Below are 21,868 nucleotides of genomic sequence, written 5' to 3'. Positions count from 1 at the left end.
TACACAATGAAATATTACAATCTACCCACAACTCAGTTTTTATATATATAAGATATATATATATATACAGAGTTATCCATTATTGCAATCAAATGTCGTTCGCCATCTATGAGCTGTTGTTAGAAGTATAATTAGGCGAGGACACAGACCAGTTTGATAATCGCCGATGGACTATAAATTTGAGGTCACAATAAGGAGAAAACGATTGGTGAGAAAGCGAGCCTCGCGTTTTCACCCGACTATTTCATGTCCCTGCGTGCTCCTGAAGCTTCGAAGCAAGCAAACGCACCCGATTCTGTTGCCACATGTAACTTAATTTTTCACTTTTAGTAACTCATATCTTGGATTATGCTTACCTAAAATGTAATTACAATGTTTTGTTTAAAATTGTGTTTGAAGGCGCTGTGTTCTCGCCTAATTATACTTCTAACAACAGCTCATACATTGCCATTCTCATATGTTCTCGCGAACGCAGGGTCCGAATTAAGTGGATAATCCTGTAAGTATTAAAGATAGCAATTTATGTTTCAATATAAAAAAATAATCAAGTTCGAGAGGTACATTGGTATTAATACTTAACACTAAATTTTACTGTACATATATAATCTTCAATTGTCATCATCGTCTGATATGTATCTTTTAATGACTTTTCTTCTCCGACTTCCTCTACCTTCAATCTTCTTTTCTTTCAATTTAATTTTTCTTCTAACACTAGAATCTGCATCTGATCCTTCTTCACCTTGATCTTATAAAAATTGCATGCACATACAATCATTTTAGTCTTATTGTTTCATTTTCTGTTATTAAAGTGCGATAATAAGAAGTACCTTTATCATTTATGTCAGAAATATTGTTTTCCTCTTCAATTCGTTGACGTGCATCCATGAAAACAGATTGTAGAACAATGGAATCTTCGTATATGAGAGAAGCTTCCTCATTATAAATTTGTGCGTTTTTGCAAAGCTGCATAAAATCTTTTTCAAGCTCGTCAAAGTCAGTGTACTGTAATAATAAGTATAGAATAAACTTTATAATTGAATATAGAATTGATGAAGATATTGAATATAGAATATAGAATTGAATAGATATAATTACAATAATTACAAAATAGAGAATATATAAGAAATAATATATATTTACCTTTCCATCTTCAATCTTTTGAAGTAATTTATTGATAGTTAATGGCTTTTTAATAATTTCATAATAATCCGGTAATTCTCTTTTAGATGGTAATTTCATAAACGGTTCGCTGAGAATTCTACCTGTGCTATCAGCGTAATTAATGACTGCCATAAGCAACTTCTTCAAAGTTCGTTTTATTTTTGGATCAATTAAAATCCTTTTTCGTTTCTTTTGCATAAGCTCGTTGTCTTCCTCGCCCTTTTTCTTTCGCCTCCGCGTATTCTTCTTTTTTTTATCGTCTTCCTCCTCTTCCTCATATTCAGCAACATCTTCGTCGATTGCTTTTAGCCATTCTCTTTCAGTCAAACTGTCAGTATAATCAACTTCTTTTCGTTGTCTTGAGCCACGCCCAAGGAATTTATCTTCTTCTTCTTCAGACGCCCACTTTTCAACTTCATCATCATCTTTTACTAACCAATCGGGCAACTCAGCTTCTTCTAATAATCGAGATTTTCTATTTAGACCTAGCTTTGCTTCTTCCCTTCTTCGTTCTAAATCTAATTTTTGGAATATTTCAAATTCACCTTCTGTTCGTGCGATCATCTGATTAACCGTTTCATCGTCTGGTACTTCATTTTCTTCTTCATCTTCAGCATCATCTTGATGCAAAATGCTTTGTAAAAATTGTTGTCGTTCAGAACCAGTGGACTTCTGATCGAACATTCCTGCTTGTATAATCTTTTCATCCATATTTAACTTGTATTTAGCTGCAGCTAATATTCTTTCTTCAACCGAATTAACCGTCATCAATCTGATTACACGTACTTCATTTTTTTGACCAATTCTATGTGCTCTATCCTGTGCTTGTAAATCCTGGTGTGGATTCCAATCAGAATCAAAAATAATAACGGTATCCGCAGCTTGCAAATTTAATCCAAGACCACCAGCACGAGTTGATAACAAAAATAAGAAGTATTCAGAACCAGGATCATTGAATTTTTTTAGTAAACCTCCTCTATCCTCAGCTTTTGTAGCGCCATCTAATCGTAAATATTTAAATCCTCTCCAATTTAAATAATCTTCCATAATTGTCATTAACTGTGTCATTTGGCAGAATAATAGTACCCTGTGATTTGTTACTTTCAATTTCGGAAGAATACGATCTAACAATTCAAATTTTCCAGATGCACGGTACAAATCGGGACCAGTAACGATACCAGATCCTTGTGTACCTACATGCTCGCAGTATTTTTCTTCAATAGCTTGAAACATGAATGGGTGATTGCATAATTTTCTTAACTGCACAATAGTATTCATCAAAGCTTTAGCACCTCCTTTACCCTGTTTTCCTTTTTCTGAGCCATCAGTTAACAATACTCCTTTGCTTTGCATGTGTTTATAGAGAACCTTTTGCAGTCCAGACATTTCACACTTTATAATATATTCTACTTTGTCGGGTAACTGTGACTCAACTTCTTTTTTTAAACGTCTCAATAAGAAAGGACGTAATACTTTATGTAATCGACGTATAATAAGAATAGTTTCTTCTTCATTTAGTTCGACTTTTTCGCCAGTGGTTGCAAATGGAGCATTGAACCATTGTTCAAAAGTACTGCAAGATTTGAAGATTGAAGGAAGTAAGAAATTTAATAATGCCCATAATTCAGGCAATTTATTTTGCAATGGCGTTCCTGTCAGTAAGAGTCGATGAGGAGCCAGATAATGAGTATTTAGCACTTGAGTTAGCTTACAATGGTGGTTTTTCATTCGATGTCCTTCATCTATAATCATGTACTTCCACTGCAATTTTGCTAAGACCGCTTTGTCTTTAATAACGTATTCGTATGTAGTAAGTAAAACGTTGAATTTAGTAGCTCTCATTTGAGACTGAATAGCTCTTCTGTTAGCTGGTGAACCTTTATATGATACAACTACGACGCTGGGGGCCCATTTCTCAAATTCAAGCACCCAATTTGATAACGTTCTAAAAGAAAGTATTAAACGTTAGAATAACATATTAAAAATATAATTTTCTTTTATTTTTTATATTTCTTATATTTTAAGATATTTAACAAAAGTAATACGTACGATAAAGGAACAATTATAAGGAATGGGCCATTCACTTTTTTTTTCTCCATAAGATAAGTCACTAAAGCTATTGTTTGAATAGTTTTACCGAGACCCATTTCATCCGCAAGTATACCGTTCAGATTATTGTTAAATAATGAAACTAGCCATTCCAAGCCCTAAAATTGATGGAAAGTTTAGGATATATGTTGTAAAAACAGTTTTGAATGCTTGAAAACATATTAATATCAAACCTTTATTTGATATTCTTTCAATTTTCCATTGACCATGATAGATGCTTGCTCTGTTACTATCTCATGAACGGTGTGTGCAATACTATAATATGTTTGTTCTTCGGTTTTGTATTCATCATCTTCTACTTTGGCTTTCTGTATCGTTTTTTTAACTTTTTCTTCGTCTAAATCGCCAGTAGACTTTTCACCTTTTTCTTCACCTTCGTTTCCTTCTTCTTCATCATCTCCATCTTCTTCACTTTCTGATTCAATTGGTTCCCAACCTGGATGGGATTCTAAAAATGTTGAAAGTTGACTCATTAGTGGAGCTTCTTCGCCAGTCAATGTGCAGCCAGTAGCTATTTCAATCACTCCAACACGAGTATCTTCATCTCCATCATCAGCTTCTTCACCATCTTGTTGCTTCTTCTTTTTCTATATAAGTGATAACACAGTATTTATTAAACTGATTAATAAAGATTAATGAAAGCAGTAAAGAATATGTGTACCTTCTTAAGCTTCCGTGCTTCCACCTGCTTTTTCTTTTGTTCTATCTTATGTTGCTTTACCATCTCAGTAAGATTACCGATATATTCATCTGTCTGTGACAATAGAAATGCTAATCGTTTGTCTTTCTTTTGATCAATCAGTTTTCTGTAACCTTCTTCGTCTTCTGCCATTAGACGTCTCATACGTTCTTTCTCGATACGCTCTTGTTCTTTCTTCTGCTCTCTTTCAGCATTTGCATGATAATTGAGAACAGCTTTGTTAAGTCTGGCCAATCTGGCCACATTATTTCGATAAAATTCCTTGAAATCTTTACCATGTTGAAGTACAGAATTAATAAATTCCTGGTAAAATAACAATAAAGATTATATATTATTTTCTATTTAATAGCATTTTGAAAAGTTAGAAATTTAATTACCTGATGTTTCTGTCTGCGCTTACGTTCAGCCTCCAATTTTTGTTGTTTTTCGAGTTTTTCGGTAGCTCTAGCTTCTCGAAGACCTTGTCTTTTCGTACGTTTATAAGCCTTTACATTCACTGCACTTTCTAAAGTAGTATCCTTTCGAGTGCACGCTAAAATCTCTGATCGTAATTGTCTTTGAAAATTTAATACTCTAAGCATCCGTAGTTCTATTTGAACTTGGATACGAAGATCTTCTGGCATGTTGGTTGGCAAACTGTTCAATTGTTCCATTCGTAATGCTATGCGTGTTGCAACACTGTTTTCACGTTCTTGTAAAATCAGTAACGGGTCTAAACCAACTGGTTTTGCAACAGTTGTCACTTTGTTAGCTTTAACATATGGTTGAGGAGGAAGTTGTGGTGTCTGACAACTTGCTTTTGGAAAAATTGCTGGACCAATTAAGTTCGAACCAGAGATTTGTGGAGCTGTAGAAACAGGTCCTTGAGATGGATCCACAGGGGTACGTTGTCCCACACCTAAAGAGGGAGATGCTCCACCTATTTACATTAATTCTACATCAAACTCTCATTATAGATTATGCTACTCTATCTTTCTATTTTCACAATATGAATATCTACTCTTGTTGGAAAGAATATAATGAAGTTATAAATTAAACCATTAAGTGGGTGCATCGACTAATCTAACTGAAGTTAAGACTGTACGCGTCCCGGACATGAAGAAAAATGTATTACTTTCATATGTAAAATAATACAAAACAAAACAATGCAAATACTAGAATAGTTAGCTAGAACGTAAAACTAATAATATTATTTCTATCTAATTTACCTTGAACGGCAAGTGCAAGTTGCTGCGATAATGGTTGATTTCTTGCTAATGATCGGTATGCCATTATTTGTATCCTGTAAATAATTATGTATAAAGAATTAATCTTAATAAATAATTGATACAATTAATTATACGTATATAATCGATTAATTAATATATTTCATATAACATACCGCAATTGTTGTAATTGTTGTGTAGTGAAAACTTGTTTCTCTCCCATGTTGCTTTGACGAGCCCTTAAAGCAAGTAACTGAGAATAACGTGGATCTTCTTGAAGTCCTTTCTCTTCCATGGTCTCAATAGCCTTTTGCAAAGAATTCATATTTTCTTGTATGACACCAGGTGAACCTCCAGATCCAGTGGGACCAATTTGATCAATACCAGTCTGATTTTAAAGAAAGTAATTATTTTCTGTATCACTTGAACTTGTAATTCAAGAATGCAAGAACATCGAGATTAAAGCTGGGGCCTGATATCTAGTGATACAATTTGACGAAAAATTATTTTATAGATTAAATTATTATATTTATGTAGTATCGTGAACGAAAGGCCTAAGAGATATCGGGCGAACCATAAACAATGTCGTGAGAGCCGAGGCGCCGTCGGGTCCATCAATGTGTCATGGGTCTTTTCAAGTGCATAGTTTCGTAGAAAAGGCCTACGTGACCCTAGCTACGACCGTCTGCAGAACACGTGTGCGGTGGGCCTAGTAAAAGACAATAGAATGGTACAACGGCCGGAGAGAAGCAGCGAGGGAGTCGAGAAGCAGCGTGCGAGTCGAGAAGGAGAGTTTGCGAGTGGCATTGCCGAAAGAGTGTTGATTGCATTATTGTGAAAGTCGAGTCGTATTCTAATCATTTAGTTGTGCTGCTTTCTGTACGTTTGGCGTGAATAGTTCAGGTTGAACAACAATCGTCTTTTCTGTCCAATTAACATCTGTATCGTCCATTCCTTTGTAAACATATTATATCACGATACTACATTTATTCACCTACGATTTTAATATGTCAATCCAGCGTTACAGTTATAAAATATCAAAAATATTTCACGCGAAATGTCAGATTGCAACACTAAACAGTTAACAGCCTGTATGTTATTGATGTTAATCGCAATAGTCGATGATTTTTAAAATTAGCAGTAGACTGTTTATAAGCGATATGTTATCACTTGTAACTATATTGTTATTATATCTCAAAGCAAAATTAATCATATAGAAACAAAAACGAATATCCTAAAAAAAAAAAGTTATGCCATATGAATGTGAGGAAACATTTTTAACTTTCGATTACAGACATTTATACTGTAATTAAACGAACTCAGCTTCGAAAACAGATTTAACTGATCGCATTACAAACTTCAAATCAATACTTTTCAAGTTGAATCAAAACTACAATGTGGTATCTCAGATAGCGAATTCTCTTCGAATGTTTAGATTCAAGTACTTATGCCGTTTACACAATTCTGTATCTCTGATGTTAAAGATAAGAGGATCCCGACACGCGGTTCGCGCGTTCAATCGATCAGTCGTTCTGTCGAAAGCATCAGGATCGGCGATCATGTCGAGCGAGCTGGACATCAGGAATTACTTTGAGTTTGCCAAAGAGTTAATCTTGAAAGCAGGCGAAGTGAGTGCTAATTATTCTCCTTTTCTGGTGAAATTCTATCGATATTAGCGCAACGGTAGATATTATTGCTAACATTGGATATATTATTTCTCATTGAAAAGAGAAATTTTCAAAAACTTACTAATGAGATAATGCGTTTAAAGATAATTTTAAGAGACAACTGAGTTATACCTTTTCTAACAATACCGATTTTTATCGCATTTTTAGAAATTACTCGTTTATATTCGTCATTTTCCCACCCTGAGGAAATTTTGAAAAATTCTCTCTGCATTTACACAATTTCATAATTAGTTAAACAATGGAAATACTTTGTTCGAATTCACGTTACATAATTCATAAATGAAACTTCAATTCTGTTCAAAAAGAGGTCGAATTACTTCATGCACTTAGTAAATGTAACTACATATCCAATGTTAATTTATCTTGAAAGAGTTAAAAAGGAATATGTACAAGATTTGCGTTCGTTCAAAAATTCGGAATTCCTCTCAAGTTTTATATCTTTTTGACGAAACATTCGAATAAAAATGATTAAAATTGATCCTTTAAGAATTTGCAAAATTTAACCAATCAATATTTTAAAGAGCAATAAAATAAATTTCTCGAAGAATTATTAAATCAATTATCCAACATAACATCGACCAACTTGAGTACAAAAAAATTAAGTAGCTATTATAGTTAAAGGAATGATTTGTCTTTACTTATCATTGAGCCAACACCTATCAGATAATTTTTATCTGTATTCCGCTTTTTCTTTAGGTATTTAAATGCGGTTTTGAAGGAGAGAAAATTGTAGAAAGTAAAGCTCATGAATGGGACCTTGTTACAGATTATGATAAAAAAATTGAAGATATATTGATCAAAAGTCTGAAAGAAAAATTTCCAGATCATGAGTGAGTAATCAACGCTAATCAATTAAACAGATATTAATTTAATCAGAATCACGCGAATTAAATATGGTCGCATATAACCGGATTGCCGAAACAAAATATTAATATTTATTTAAAAATATTTTTTTTACGATAGAAATATTTTTTGAAACAGATTCATTGGAGAAGAGACTACGGCTAGCGTTAAAAATGCGCCAGTGTTAACAGACAAACCTACGTGGCTTATAGATCCCATAGATGGAACTATAAATTATATAAATGCAAATCCGAACACCTGTATTTCCGTCGCCCTAGCAGTTTGCAAGAAAATCGTAGTAGGAATTATTTATAATCCAATCACTTCAGAACTGTATACCGCGATTAAAGGACACGGCGCATTTCTAAACGACAAACCTATTAAAACTTCACGCAATACTGGTAATGGTACTTTAAACGCTTGAAAAAGAAGTCGTTTCCATATCTATAAAAGATCTATAAAAACAATTCAAGATAGTTTTCAATTTTTTAATAATAGAAAAATTTCCAGTTTGTATGAGAAATAGCTTCATTATCAACTTAAGTGGCGATAGTCATTATTCGTGGAGTATAAAGATAGAAAGAATAATTTCGTTCGAGAATTGTAACGATTAATCTAACTTTCATGCCGGTTATCTTTTACAGAACTAAGAAAGTCTTTGATAGAGCTCGAGTTATTCTCGCTTCGCATTGCTTCAAAAAACCGAGATATCAGATGGGGAAGATTCGAAGCTCTTCTTAATGCTTCACAAGGGTGAGTGTTCATTTGAATTAAGAAGTATAATTAGAAAATTGAAAGAGAATTGAAGAGTGACTGATAAAGAATGAAATAAAGAGGAATAGAAGTAATGGTAAAATTATTTTACGTAACTGGATGTCTAGAATTAGATTTTTGGGATCAGCTGCGATGGCTCTAGCATACGTAGCAAAAGGCGCGATAGACTGCTTTCAAATGGATCATCTTCAACCTTGGGACGTAGCAGCGGGAGTGCTGATTATTTGTGAAGCAGGTGGCACGGTAATTGACACTAAAGGTGCGTTAATAAAATGGGTAAGAGAAAGGAAGAACCTTTTTTTTTTAAATTTAAAAGAACGACTGCTTCATGTTATACTACGATACTTTAATATTTTCTTTGTATTCATTTCTTGGATTACAGTAACTGCGTTTCGGATCCAAATGTTACAATATTCCGAGGAACACTCTACGCTTTGATATTTTAATATTTTAATCCTTAATTTTATATTTTATATTTCTAAATTAATATTAAATATTTAATATTTCTAAAAGTAATATACACTGATCATATTTATTATATTTAGTTTAATATACATAATTTGATATGAATCGGCGAATGTGAAAATATTTAAATATCTTTTTATCTTTATCATTGAATAATTTGAAATTCGATTGCATAAATAACAGAACTAAACTTCTTGCAGACGAGGAATATAATGTGATGAAACCAAAAACAATTGCTGCAGCAAATGAAACACTAGCAATGGAAATAAAGCAACTGATCACTGATACTGATCTGAAAATAATGAGGAAGAGATTGACCAGGACGTGATCAAATTCTAAATGGAGAATCAGCTCGATTATTATATATTCTAATTATTATGTACTGAATAAAAGTATTATTATATTCTTAATAATTTTGTTTAACCATTGATACCTCTTCTTCTAATTGAAAGAACAGGATAATTTTCAAAAGTAAAATAACGTGAAAGCAATGCACTGCTTAAAAGAAGAATGTCAAGATTTATTTGTAAGATTCTACGAATAAGACATTTATGATATTATTTATCTATATTATCTTAATTAAATAATATTAATTTGGTTAATAGGGAGTATTGAGAGACAAAGGTAAATAACATGATTCATGGAGCTTACAAGAGTCGCAAACAAGAGCTGTGAAAATTCTAACCAACCGAGTATACTTTAATTGATCCTAAAAAATAAAATAAGGGAATGTAATCTAAAAAATTCGAATGATTCATAAGAGAACCTAGATAATGATTGTTAAGAATTTGATCGACCTATGAGTAAGTACCATACAAATGATTTATTCAAACTACAAAAGTAACGTTGGTGAGCAAAATGTTCAAATATTATCTAATAAAAATATTATGGAAATTTGATATATGTTTATGAAATTACTAAACAAAAGATACATATTAAACATTCACTCTTTTTATTTTCCAAATGTTCACTCAAAGTTCCATTCTCGTCAAATAAAAATTCTATGAGATATAGATTTCAGAAAATTAAATAATTATTAAACTATAATTGGAAATATGTTAATATGTTAATGTGTTAATAAGATCTGTGAAAAGATACGGAACAATTGTAGACCAAGTGAAGTCTCTGCATACGTATCCTGTTTGGAATGGAACATTACTTGCCAGATAGCTACAGATACGGAAAAGAGTAGCCGAAGGTTGGTCAAGGAAGTATAGTGATTCATAGACATTTCAAATTATGGCTGGAAAAATTCATGGTCGAATAAATATTACAAGCAAAAACTGAATAAAAATGTGTGAATCTTGTGCAACGAACAACAATGAAGGATCGTGTTTTTATTGGAAATCGTCTAAAGATATGGTTATGCTTTATATATAATTTAGAAAGGAAATAGATTGTATCTGGTAAAAAATACTAGTTGAAAAGAAAAAATAGGATATTAAACAATAAAACGATCTGAAAATCTCAAGGATGTAACAGGTGACATACTTCCAGGTATTGAGCGTACATTCGCACATAACAGATGTTACATTCGTATTAAAAATCGAACATTATCAATGGCTGAAACTTCACATTTAAATCAAGATAGTGTGTAATAAGCTATGAAACAATTAAACGATAATATATTTAATTTTATTATATCCCCTGTATCATTTCTCTGTTAAAAAATTTGTTAAGTTTGAAAATGTGCAAGGATTACTAAATTAGTGAAATTATATTGAAGATTTTTTAAAGTATTAAAAGTTTTTTTTGATGTCTTGACACAAAAACAAGTTCGGGACGTAAAAATTCGAGGACGGTACTTTACATACATGTTTAGTAAATTTGATCAGCATAGTGTGAAAGGGTGATCGAGTCTCGGTAATTTACCTTGGCACAGTCTTTTACAATATACTTTTATGCGTTCGTTGTGTTGTTGCAGTAAAACCATCACCAACTACATTTGATAATAATCTTTGCTCTCCCACAATAGTCTCAGTGTACGAAACGGTATCTGGGAATACGATATTTCCATAAGTAATGAGACCCGGTGCAAATCATTGTAATAATGCACAGAAATTACAGAATAAAGTGAATCACTTCTTACACGGAAAATTTAAAAATCCGCTCGAATTATTACGTAATAATATTCAGGAAATATTGTAAAATTAAATTATTTTCTTTAGAAAATTCTATATTTATTTCTTATACGTATGTTTCCAACGAATTTGCAAATACTACGCGAATACTATATACATCGCCAAATAATTAATCGGTACATGTTTGAAGAAAGCTAGTCATTGAAATTACAAACACGATATTTAAATAATGTAGGCAATTATGATGTATTAAGAAAGATAAAGAAGGAAAAGGGAAAGATTATTAACAGTAAAAGTCAGTCTCTGAATATTGTCATTAAAATCCTATTTTGAGATTTTATCTCGAATGAATCGTAAAAGCCACTCTAAGTTGGAGCCGTAACGGATTTTTATGCAGACAGTTATTTACTAAATTAATCACATGATTAAAGCACAAAATCGCAGTGTAAACGTTACTATCTCGTAACACAATTTGAAGGAATGTGTATTTACGTCCAAAATGTGGAAAAACATAACTCCGAAATCATACAGTTGCAACACGGGGAAGAACTAAACGACAGATCGAGTCATCCTTGAATCGGTTTTTTTATGACACGTTCTAAGTCGGTACGAATAAAAAGTACGCGGTGCTGTTGCACCTAACGCAGTACCTGTTGATACGTTTTCACGTCAAGGATCTCGTGTTCGCTGTTCACTGGGAAAATCTGAAGAGATGGCACGCTACGCGGAAGATGTGTACTACGAGTTCGCAATCAAGTTGACTCATGATGCCGCACAAGTAAGCACGCATACATATATGTATAATGTCCGTAAGAAATAAAGGGTGTATAAGCATTCACCTTTCTACTATTGGGTGGCATGCGATGATAAGACACGGATCATTGGTTGAATTTTAATTTTCGTTTGGCGTCGCTGAGTTGTAGATGGTCACTACAATAAGTTGAATTAGTTTTAGATTATGTTACTGATTTTTATTTGCATTCTATATTCTAAAATTCTAATAAATGACATTGACGGTATTTCTCACTTAAAATGAAATACTTTAATTTAAATTCTTGTGGATTATCTATGACGCGATTAGAATTGGTAAATATAAAAGTAATATTAATTTAGGAATAAATTTCAGTAGATTATTTGTTTCTTCATTTATCAGAAATTTAAAGAATTAGAAAATTTAAGAGTTTTTTGCATAGTCCCAATATTGTTTCTCTAATTATGGAAAAAGTCAATAAGTCATTCTTGTTAAATTACTAATCGTTAAAATACTTTACATAAAAAGTTATCGAGGTCGGAAGAAATTGATTAAGAATTGAACAAGAATAGATTAGTTTTATTATTTGAATAAAATAAAACAAAGTGTAAAGAAGTATGAAACATTCAAATAATACGCTAATGTTTAATTCAAACATGATGAATAGGCATCATTTAAGGAATTAAAAGATGTTGTGATTATCGATTCCTATCAAACTTTTACGTAATATGAATGGTTTAATGGTAACGAGATTCGTGGGCGTATATTACATTAACTGCATCAATTAGACTATTAGACGATTACTTCATCAAACATTTCGTTTCCAAGCTAATTGATATAAAAATTTTAACGAATTATATCTTTGCACTTATGTTACATCAAAAATTATGGTTTTCTAACTATTTGAAATGCTAAAATTAATCGTTATTAAAAACGATAGTAATAATATACGGTATGCCGGAAATACGATCTTAACTACTTGATACATGGAAAAATAAGCAATAGGAAAAGTAGAATTCATTATTTATAGAGTTGGGGAAATACGATGAATCGAAGTGACGCATATTCATTTCTTGTTGTATAGATCTTTTCAAATGTCCTAATCAGAAGTGTTTTTTCAATGATTAGCGAAACTTTTGCAAGAGAAAAGAAAAATTTCAAGTTAGTGAAATAAATAATTTGAACTTAAATATCTCTAGAAATTATCGGTTATTAGAAATACGTAAAATGTTCATATCAGTTAATGTTAAGCTTATAATAAAAGATGACACGTAAAAACAAAATATTATTGATCTAGGAAATATTTTAATAAGAAAATATCGTGAGGTATTATCAATAAAGTTATCGGAAACTGTTTTTTCGTGCAACTTCACATAAACTAATTCTACGAAATTATTATTATTGTTATTATCTATTTATTTATTATGGCATCGACTAATAGTCATTAGCGATCATAATTAAATTACATAAGTTAGTACAAATATTATATATACTCATTAATATTATGCCTACGTATTGTACGAAATTATGCTTTCCTTGAAACCATTTAATTTTTGCTTACGATATTTTTCGCTGTAATAAAATTCTAAAAAAAAAAAGGTTCAACAATATTTCAAATTATTAATTTTTACAATTTTCTATTAAAGATACTCAAGGCAGCTATCAATGGCGCAAAAAATGTCGATGAGAAGCAAGATAATTGGGACTTGGTAACAGAATACGATCGAAAGATAGAGGAGGTGGTCATTGGTCAACTAAAATCGAAGTTTCCAGGCCACAGGTAAATATATTTATTTAAAATTCACTTTATAAACTTTATAAAAATTTTTGGGGGAGAAAAATGTATGAAAAATTTGGTGACAGATTTATCGGTGAAGAATCGACTGGAAAAGATCTTCCAGAGTTGACGGATGATCCGACGTGGATCATTGATCCGATCGATGGTACTACCAACTTTATTCATGGTCTCCCTCTCACTTGTGTCGTAATCGGTTTGGCGATTAATAAAGAAATGGTGATTGGCATCGTTTACAACCCTGTTCTTGAACAACTATTCACAGCGAGGAAGGGTCGCGGCGCATTTTTAAACAACAAACCTATAAAGGTCTCTAATGTTCAAGGTAAATTACAATTTTGATTTACGAAGTCTAAGTTAATAGACAAAGTTAATAAATTTTCGCAAAAGATTTGCTGCTTTAATGTGTCTTTACATACCAAAAGGAATCATTTTTCGACCGAATAAAACGGTGAATTCCGTATAGAAAAAATAAATATTATTCTGTATGTGTTTTTAAATCCTTATTCTTCGATATTAGAAATGTTCGATGTGTTGACAGATTTGTCGAAAGCTTTGGTTTGCATGGAAAGTGGTTTCATAAAAGTGCATCACATGAGGGAAAAGACTATCGAAAGAATGAGAACAATCGCTTTAGAAGCTCAAGGGTAAGGTACTCAAATATCCTATCATTTTTTTTTTAATTCAAAATTACTTAATAAATTGTATCTGTGTATTTCATATCTTTATATTTGTTATTTTCATGCCGAATGAACCCTGGATACCAGGAGTGTACTTTTCAAAACTCTATCATAAAGACATAGTCGACTTACATAAAGTCTTTGTTAGAAAAAATTTTACATATAAATAAATATACATATATTTCATTAATCCGAATTCAGGTAGAAAATCAGACTACTTCAATTTTACTTTTATTTTACGTACATTACATGCTTATGCATGTTCTAGTCAAGTTACGATGTCTTATACCGAAGTTTGTCAAACAACAGTAAATTTCTAGTTCCTATTGCTGTATTTGCATTTCTACATATGCAGTCACTTTTTATCTAAATTTAGGTATTTCTTTTTATAGCATTCGCACACTTGGTGTAGCGGCATTGACATTGTGTTATGTCGCAATGGGAACTGTCGAGGCTTATTATATCGAGGGGCCAGGTATCTCCACGTGGGATATTGCTGCGGCATCGTTAATTATTTCCGAAGCAGGTGGTGTCGTTGTTGATCGTGAAACAGGTAAATAACTGTTTATACACATACCTTTTCTCAGTACTTTTTCATAATTGTAATATGTAATATGATATGTAATATGATATATGTAAACAAATATACTATAATTATATTTAAAAAATTAGAATGACCGACAATTGACAATTAAAAACTTGTTATATAAAGTTTTCTAAAATTTCATTCTACACATAAAATTTAGTATTGACTTACATTTAAGACATATATAGTATAAAAATAGCAATACATGTTACAGGTGAAAAGATTAACATCATGCAACCACGTGCAATTGGAGCATGCAATGAGAAGATTGCCGATAAATTGGTCAAACTTATTCACGAAGCTGATCAAAGAGCAAAATAAAGAAACTAATAAGTAATTTTCATCATAATTATAACAAGAGTAGTTCCTATTAGTTATATCTGACCTTTAATATATAGACTATAATGTAAGAATTGGGTGTATAGAATAATATATAAGGAACAAAAATATTCAGAGAAAAAGTGATTTATATCTCAGAATTGAAATACGTAATAAATAGACTGCAGATGTTTATGCAACTGCATATTTGTATAAAGCAATTCATAATAAAATATGACCTAAATAAAAATTTATATCATTTTTCAATTGTAGAATGTTTTCTGTGTATTATTAACAATGTACATTTTGCTTACTTCATGTGTTCTGCACATTTTTAAGTACAATATGTATTATACAAATTTTACAAAACATTCATCGAAAAAGATTGACACAAGAGAGTTTGAAAATTTTAATAAAAATTAGAATAATTTTCTTTGGAAATGCAAAATATGGAAACCTTTACTGAAACATGAGTATTTACAATACTACACATTTTTTCATGTGTACTTAGACTTAATTCTTAGTCTATGATATTTTTAATGAAGTTTCAAGGACTAGTTTAATACATGTAAAAATTTTCCATAATTTCTTTATATATCTAATATATGTGTATATATATCCTTATCACCTAACCTAGTATAGAATATAGTCAATTAAAATTTCTTCTCTTAGTTGTAGGTTTACATTAATATAAATATAACAAAGTATTAGTAATACGTATTTTGTTTGTGCTGATATTATAGTAAATCCAAATATAAAAATATAATTATCATAAAAATATACAACTCATCTTCATTTTTAATTAAACTTGGAAATTCTATCTTACTATAAAACCTTTATGTACATTGAGAATATTCGTATTTGTACATACCATTACGAAATATGCTTTGTTATAAAAACAAATTTCACTTCAACTATATGTTCAACCCTTTACAATGACTAAATTAATTACACTTTGCACTAACTTTAACCACAATCGATACAACCAATGAACACATACTATCGGCCATTTTCTTGTGGTTATTATACCTCACCTGTCCGCATAATGTCGATCCGTATCATAATTTATATCCATTAGTACATTGGAAATCGTGACGGTTTATTCAAAAATACTTTCTACCTCTATGTATTTTAAATTTTTAAAATTACTATAAACTTATATTTGCTATATAATTGACAAATGTATTTGTATATTTGCCACGAGTTGAATTATTTCTCTTCTTTTAATAAATTTAACATAATTTGTTGAAATCAAAAATTTTAATTGACAGCTTCAGCTTTCTTAACCATCGCTAATTCCCTCCTCATTTTTTGGAGGTGCTTTCATAGATTGAAATTTCAGCGTTACATATACTTTTTTTATTGTGCTAGTTTCGAGGCAGCATTTAATTGTTTTTATGTGGACTATCAAATTTATTTACTTATTGCTTTCCGTTATAGGGTCTCCCATATTAAATAGATGTGGTATTGATACGCGGCTAGTTAGTAAGGCAGTGCTGTATTTAAAAACGTTGAATAAAATGAAACGATAGACTGCAGGACATCAATATGTTATCTTTTCATAATTATCTTAAAAAGTCTCTCAATAATCACATTGCTTTTATATTCTGTAAAACATTAACAATTAGATTTTTATGTTTAGGGAAATTCAAACTAGTGTACTTTAAAACGCCCTTGATTTCATATTTTATTAGAATAAATGCAGATTTAAAAAAAATATAGATATATTATCTATAATAATAAATATTAAATAAAAATGTACGCTTCCATACATGTATACAATACATATCAGCTGATATTAGTATATAATATTGGTCTTCCATGCATCGTCCTATGTCCAGGCATATAAGTCATTGAAAATGGCTGCGCTACAGGGTAGAAATTTGTCAAAAGTACTGAAAAATACACCACTTATTAGCTTTATTAGAAAGTATGAAAAGCTTGTTAAATCGCATGACCACAGGGATGTATTGAAAAAATTACGTAAGCAAAACATTTATATTTGTGTAGAGTAATTAAAGGTTCTTTTCGTATTTTTGATAGGTTAAAATCTTATATAGGAACTTATATAAGACGACTGTTTGTGATGTAAAAATTTCATTAATTATATTTTTTTTATGTATTACAGACCCTTTTGAAAAGAAATATTTACCAGGCCCCTATCCAAAAACGGAAAAGGAATGGATTGCTGCTGCAGAAAAGTATAATATGCATATTGATGAATATAAAGCTTATGCTCCAGATAAAGATAGTCTTGTAGATTATCCAAACCTACCGCTGATAAGTGTAGAAGCTAAAGATCCTTATTATCCTTGGGATCATCCTGGACCAAGAATATGTTATGGAGAAACTGTAGGTATTTGATAGTATTAAACTATAATTGTAATTTGATGCTAAATAATAAATAATAATAATAAATTAATCCTGCTATTTCATTTGTAGTTACCTAAGCGTTTCGATTTGCTGCAAGGCGATCGGTGTAGCTATGGTGTTCGCCAATCCATCAGTGACCTGAAGGGTGCTGCTATTTATATTGGCTTCGTACTAACTTACTTTATGATCGATTACTTTTCAATTAATTGCAGTCAACCTAGAGTAAGATTATATCTTCATTCAAAAATAAGATATTGTAATTTTATGCTTAATGATTAATATATGAATATGCCCTTTCAGACAGCAAAACAATATCCAGGAAAAGGAGTGCATTATACTTTTGAACTAAAATAATTTTATGAATGTAGTACCATATATGTATATAGAATGCTATATGTATAGATATATATATGTAACAAAACGTATATATCAATTTTTCTTAATAAATTATATTATTATAGTCCATATATAGACAGTCGACATTTATTTCTATCTTAGAAAAAATATAGAATATATACAATAAATTTATATTTTTTATAATATTGTATCTAGAGTGTAATGGATATAAATTTTTATAATTGTAATTTTGTTCATTATTATGTATATTTTAATATTTCATATTAGTCAGATTTTAACGTAATTAGTATCTGTATCTGTTTCTAAATGAACTGTTGAAAAATTTTACATTACTTATAGAATTGAAGCTGTAACTTTTTAACTTTTATGAATAGAAAGTATTACGCCACCTGTCGTTGATTTTATTAGTCATGTAATTTGTACGTAACAAAGTGTCATTTACTGTTTATAGGTAGTTTAAGTTTATATTTTTCGTTGTTCTTTTAGTGCACAGAAAAAACTCTTATTTAAGAAATTTAATTTATAGTCATGAATGTAGGAAATGTTCAGGTACCGAATCTCGATAAAATTTTACGAGACAATGATGAATCTGATTTTATGCCAGCAGCGGGGTATGTTTACTTTCTTCATAAACTACTAATTGTATTAATATATAACATTAAAATGTAATTGGGTATGACTCGTACGAAATATAATTTATATTTATACGAAGGTTATAGAATTTATAACCACTACAGAATTTAACATTATTCTTTTCTTGTGGTTTCTTTAATTTTAATTCAATTAATTAGCAATTGCAAGGACATGCTTAGAATAAATGTGTATTTTTTACTTTAGATCAAATTTGGCTGCTATTTTTGGATTACAAGCTAAGACATTAGATAGTTGCTCTTCGACAAAACAAATTTCTAAAAAATTAAATACACCCCGTACTTTGACTCAAACAATTTCGAACAAAACAGAAGTCATAATAGCTAAAGCAGTACATGCTTTCAAATTGTGAGTTTGAGTATATTTTCTTATTTTAATTGTTTATTTTGGATATGTAATAATTAATGTTACTTATAGGCAAAATGGGGCTTATATTTCAATTGGCAAGCTTGGTATGGCTCTTACAGGAAATCTTGCAACAAGAATATATCAAATTGTATTATATAAAAGCAAACAAGAACATGTATCAGTTGTTACATTAACACCAGATTTTTTATATGTAATGCAACCAAACAATTATTCAAGTTATTATGATAGCAATAAGGAGAACTGGTCAATTTTATTTGAAAATAATGATATTTGCATAGAATTTGCAAGAGAAGTAGGTTTAGCAAGATATTTTTCAAAAAATGGGAGGATAGAAAATGTACTTTATCAAGATTTATCACCAGTTAATAAAGATGTAACAGTAAAAGAAGGAGACAATATATCCATCAAATATTTTATTGTAACGGAAATAACACAGCCTCTTAAAGACATTCCCACAACATTTCAAACAATGACAGTAGAAATATCTATCGATGATAATTGGGAAAGAACACTTTTAGGGAGCGTTAAAGGATTAAAAAGAATATTATTTGTGCCTTCTAATAAACAGGTTTTACATGAGGTTTTAATAAGCAACAGTATATTGTAAATACACATGTATTTTAAACATGATTGTTTTATAGATTAGTCTAGGACCAGGATTTCCCAAGGAGAAAGATATCTTAATAGAAGTACAAGTAGCAGATATACAAACATCTGGGGAAACTGCCCATTTGCATAAAATTCCAAGTGGTAAAGCTTCTATTATATCACGAATGGCGAAAATGGGACAATCTATATTACCAAAACTCCCATCTACTACTACTGACTCTGAAGATACTGAAGTATACTCAAGTGCTTTTAGTCTAGTTATATATACATGTAATTGAATCTTGAAGTCAATAATGAATAACATATTTGTAGGATGACATACCTTATAAACCGATTCGTCAAAAGAAGGTAAGTAAATGTTTAATATAATTTTAAATAATATATTTGCAGCAAAATTTAATTTATATTTTGATTTAATTTTATAATCTCGTAATCTTAGGTCGAATCATTTCAAGAAGAATTACAGAAAAAACAATCTCCAGCAGAATCTGAAGATGAAATATTAAAAAATTCACATAAGGCATTAAAACTAAAAAGTGATGTATCAACAACAAATACTCCTTGCAAATCTTTTGTTAATCCATCTGTGATTACTCCTCAATGGTCACCCACGCAAATACAAGTATATAAATTTAAATGTGTTAAAAAATATATTTATACTTGATAATCATCTTGTATTATTAACATATGGATTTATTGTAGCCAAACTTTATTACCATGGATGGTCAGGTATATTCATTACAGTCACAGACAGTAACTTCAACAGTACCAACAATAATAGATCCAGGGTTAAATATGTTATTGTCTGAAACTCGAATGACAAATGCAGAACTCAGAATGGGAATGTCTAAGATAGCTGATAATGTGCAAAAAGTGCTTGACAAGGTACATATATGCTGAAAAACTTATATTTATTTATTAAAATACTATTATGTGTCATATATAGTTTCATGTTCTTGAACTTCAAAATGCTACATCTCCTATAAAAGATAAAACGGCTTTGGATAATATTCTGAAAATGTTGTTAGCCATGAGTACGTCTGAAGAAAAGGTTAATCAACCATACAAGAATATAGATAATATAGCTACTGATAATTTCACTCAATTAAATGAAATGAGAGAGAGAATAAGCATATTGGAAAAAGAATTAAATGAATCAAAAGGTAAAATGAATACTCTTATTAGTCATATAACGGTATATTGGTTATATAATAGTTCAATTTTTTATGCAGAACAAGTAAAAGATCTTGAAACTCAGAAACAATCTTTAGTACAAATTAATGAGAACTTGCACAAAACTATTAAAGAATTAGAAATATCTTTAGAAGATGCAAATACTGCATTCAGTAACATGAAGAAAGATTTAGAAGAAGCGAAGGAACTTAATAAAAGATATAAGGAAGAAACAGTGGTATTAGAAAACAAAATGCTTAAGCTTTCTGAAGAATGCAGCTCCACAGAGCAAGTTGCAAGTTCTAAAGAAGTAAATGAAGTAAGGCTTTTCATCTACTGTTCTTATGCTATACATTTTTTATATATTTTAATATTTATGATTGTGTTTCTTAGAATAATAATAAAAACAAGGAAATCAAATATATAATGAATAGAATTTACCACATTTTATCAGATAAATTTGTAGATGAATACTACTCTATAAGTTATATAAGAACAATAATAGCAACTACAATAAAAGTAAGTATATGAACAAGTTAATTCATATATACTTATATATCATTTCTTATAATCTTTAATGAAAATATAATTCTAGAATGTTACATTACAAGTTTTGTATAATACTGATGAAACTAATGATGTTGAATTAGAATTACCTACTAATAATACAGAAACTGGTGCTTCAAAAATTAGCAATACAGAACCAAAAATTTCTGACTTCAGACAGGTTTTAAGAAAATAATTATATAATTACTTTTATTCATATTCATTTTAATTCCAGATGTATCTTAAATCATGTTTTCTACAGGTGTCTTCTATATTACAAAATGAACCACCACCCATTCCCCCCATAGATACAGAAGATGATAATGACTGGCTGCATTAATAATTATATTCTTTGGTTTATAATTCTATTTTGAAAATACATAAGAATTTATGTATAAAAATAGCAAAAGATAAAGTTTCATGTAAAATAGAAATTTGTAAGCCACCCGAAGATATCTTAGAATTCTTTTGAAAAATCTGTATATTAATATCAATAAATATTATTTTGAATATATCGTTGACTTATCACTTTGTTGTAATACTAAATGATAGGTTATTATGTTTTATAACAGTTTATATAACTTTTGTTTATTTGATATCGAGGATAATCAATGAATTTATGCTTGTGAGAAAT

At 30.2% G+C, this 21,868-nt stretch overlaps 5 protein-coding genes across 7 annotated transcripts; 4 read left to right on the top strand and 1 right to left on the bottom strand.

Annotated features, from left to right (window-relative positions):
- Window positions 1-330: 330 nt before the first annotated feature.
- On the bottom strand, window positions 331-16,198 carry LOC100748240 (ATP-dependent helicase brm). Of its 2 annotated transcripts, XM_033318599.1 has the most exons (11): window positions 16,028-16,198; window positions 5,352-5,563; window positions 5,179-5,252; window positions 4,348-4,889; window positions 3,932-4,273; window positions 3,444-3,857; window positions 3,211-3,368; window positions 1,141-3,106; window positions 828-1,002; window positions 598-745; window positions 331-497 (listed from the first exon to the last, which is right to left on the bottom strand). In XM_033318599.1, the coding sequence occupies exons 1-10, from the start codon at window positions 16,028-16,030 to the stop codon at window positions 609-611; spliced, it is 4,023 nt and encodes a 1,340-aa protein (XP_033174490.1). In that variant the 5' UTR covers window positions 16,031-16,198; the 3' UTR covers window positions 331-497; window positions 598-608. The 2 variants fall into 2 exon arrangements, with proteins under 2 accessions (XP_033174490.1, XP_003486213.1); XM_003486165.4 differs by having other exon boundaries at window positions 331-745.
- Window positions 6,651-9,844, top strand: LOC100748475 (inositol monophosphatase 3). Of its 2 annotated transcripts, none has more exons than XM_012395003.3 (7): window positions 6,651-6,803; window positions 7,560-7,693; window positions 7,845-8,107; window positions 8,351-8,459; window positions 8,588-8,739; window positions 9,146-9,324; window positions 9,551-9,844. In XM_012395003.3, the coding sequence occupies exons 1-6, from the start codon at window positions 6,651-6,653 to the stop codon at window positions 9,271-9,273; spliced, it is 939 nt and encodes a 312-aa protein (XP_012250426.1). In that variant the 3' UTR covers window positions 9,274-9,324; window positions 9,551-9,844. The 2 variants fall into 2 exon arrangements, with proteins under 2 accessions (XP_012250426.1, XP_024220398.2); XM_024364630.2 differs by having other exon boundaries at window positions 9,146-9,471.
- Window positions 11,510-15,369, top strand: LOC100748354 (inositol monophosphatase 2-like). Its single transcript, XM_003486166.4, has 6 exons — window positions 11,510-11,804; window positions 13,424-13,557; window positions 13,641-13,897; window positions 14,114-14,219; window positions 14,645-14,805; window positions 15,053-15,369. Exons 1-6 carry the CDS (start codon window positions 11,739-11,741, stop codon window positions 15,157-15,159), a joined length of 831 nt encoding a protein of 276 aa, XP_003486214.1. The 5' UTR covers window positions 11,510-11,738; the 3' UTR covers window positions 15,160-15,369.
- Window positions 16,199-16,959: 761 nt separating the features above from the next.
- On the top strand, window positions 16,960-17,996 carry LOC100748035 (NADH dehydrogenase [ubiquinone] 1 beta subcomplex subunit 8, mitochondrial). Its single transcript, XM_003486164.4, has 4 exons — window positions 16,960-17,139; window positions 17,285-17,508; window positions 17,599-17,751; window positions 17,830-17,996. The coding sequence occupies exons 1-4, from the start codon at window positions 17,016-17,018 to the stop codon at window positions 17,881-17,883; spliced, it is 555 nt and encodes a 184-aa protein (XP_003486212.1). The 5' UTR covers window positions 16,960-17,015; the 3' UTR covers window positions 17,884-17,996.
- Window positions 17,997-18,414: 418 nt separating this feature from the next.
- Window positions 18,415-21,739, top strand: LOC100746485 (FK506-binding protein 15). Its single transcript, XM_024364625.2, has 12 exons — window positions 18,415-18,497; window positions 18,724-18,885; window positions 18,955-19,474; window positions 19,548-19,748; window positions 19,828-19,863; window positions 19,955-20,137; window positions 20,218-20,400; window positions 20,462-20,678; window positions 20,748-21,007; window positions 21,082-21,207; window positions 21,284-21,415; window positions 21,497-21,739. The coding sequence occupies exons 1-12, from the start codon at window positions 18,415-18,417 to the stop codon at window positions 21,572-21,574; spliced, it is 2,181 nt and encodes a 726-aa protein (XP_024220393.1). The 3' UTR covers window positions 21,575-21,739.
- Window positions 21,740-21,868: the final 129 nt, after the last annotated feature.

The sequence above is a fragment of the Bombus impatiens genome, unplaced genomic scaffold, assembly GCF_000188095.3.
Source record: "Bombus impatiens unplaced genomic scaffold, BIMP_2.2 scf_0102, whole genome shotgun sequence".
Taxonomy (NCBI): Eukaryota; Metazoa; Arthropoda; class Insecta; order Hymenoptera; family Apidae; genus Bombus; species Bombus impatiens.
This window is presented reverse-complemented; position numbering and strand designations above follow the sequence as displayed.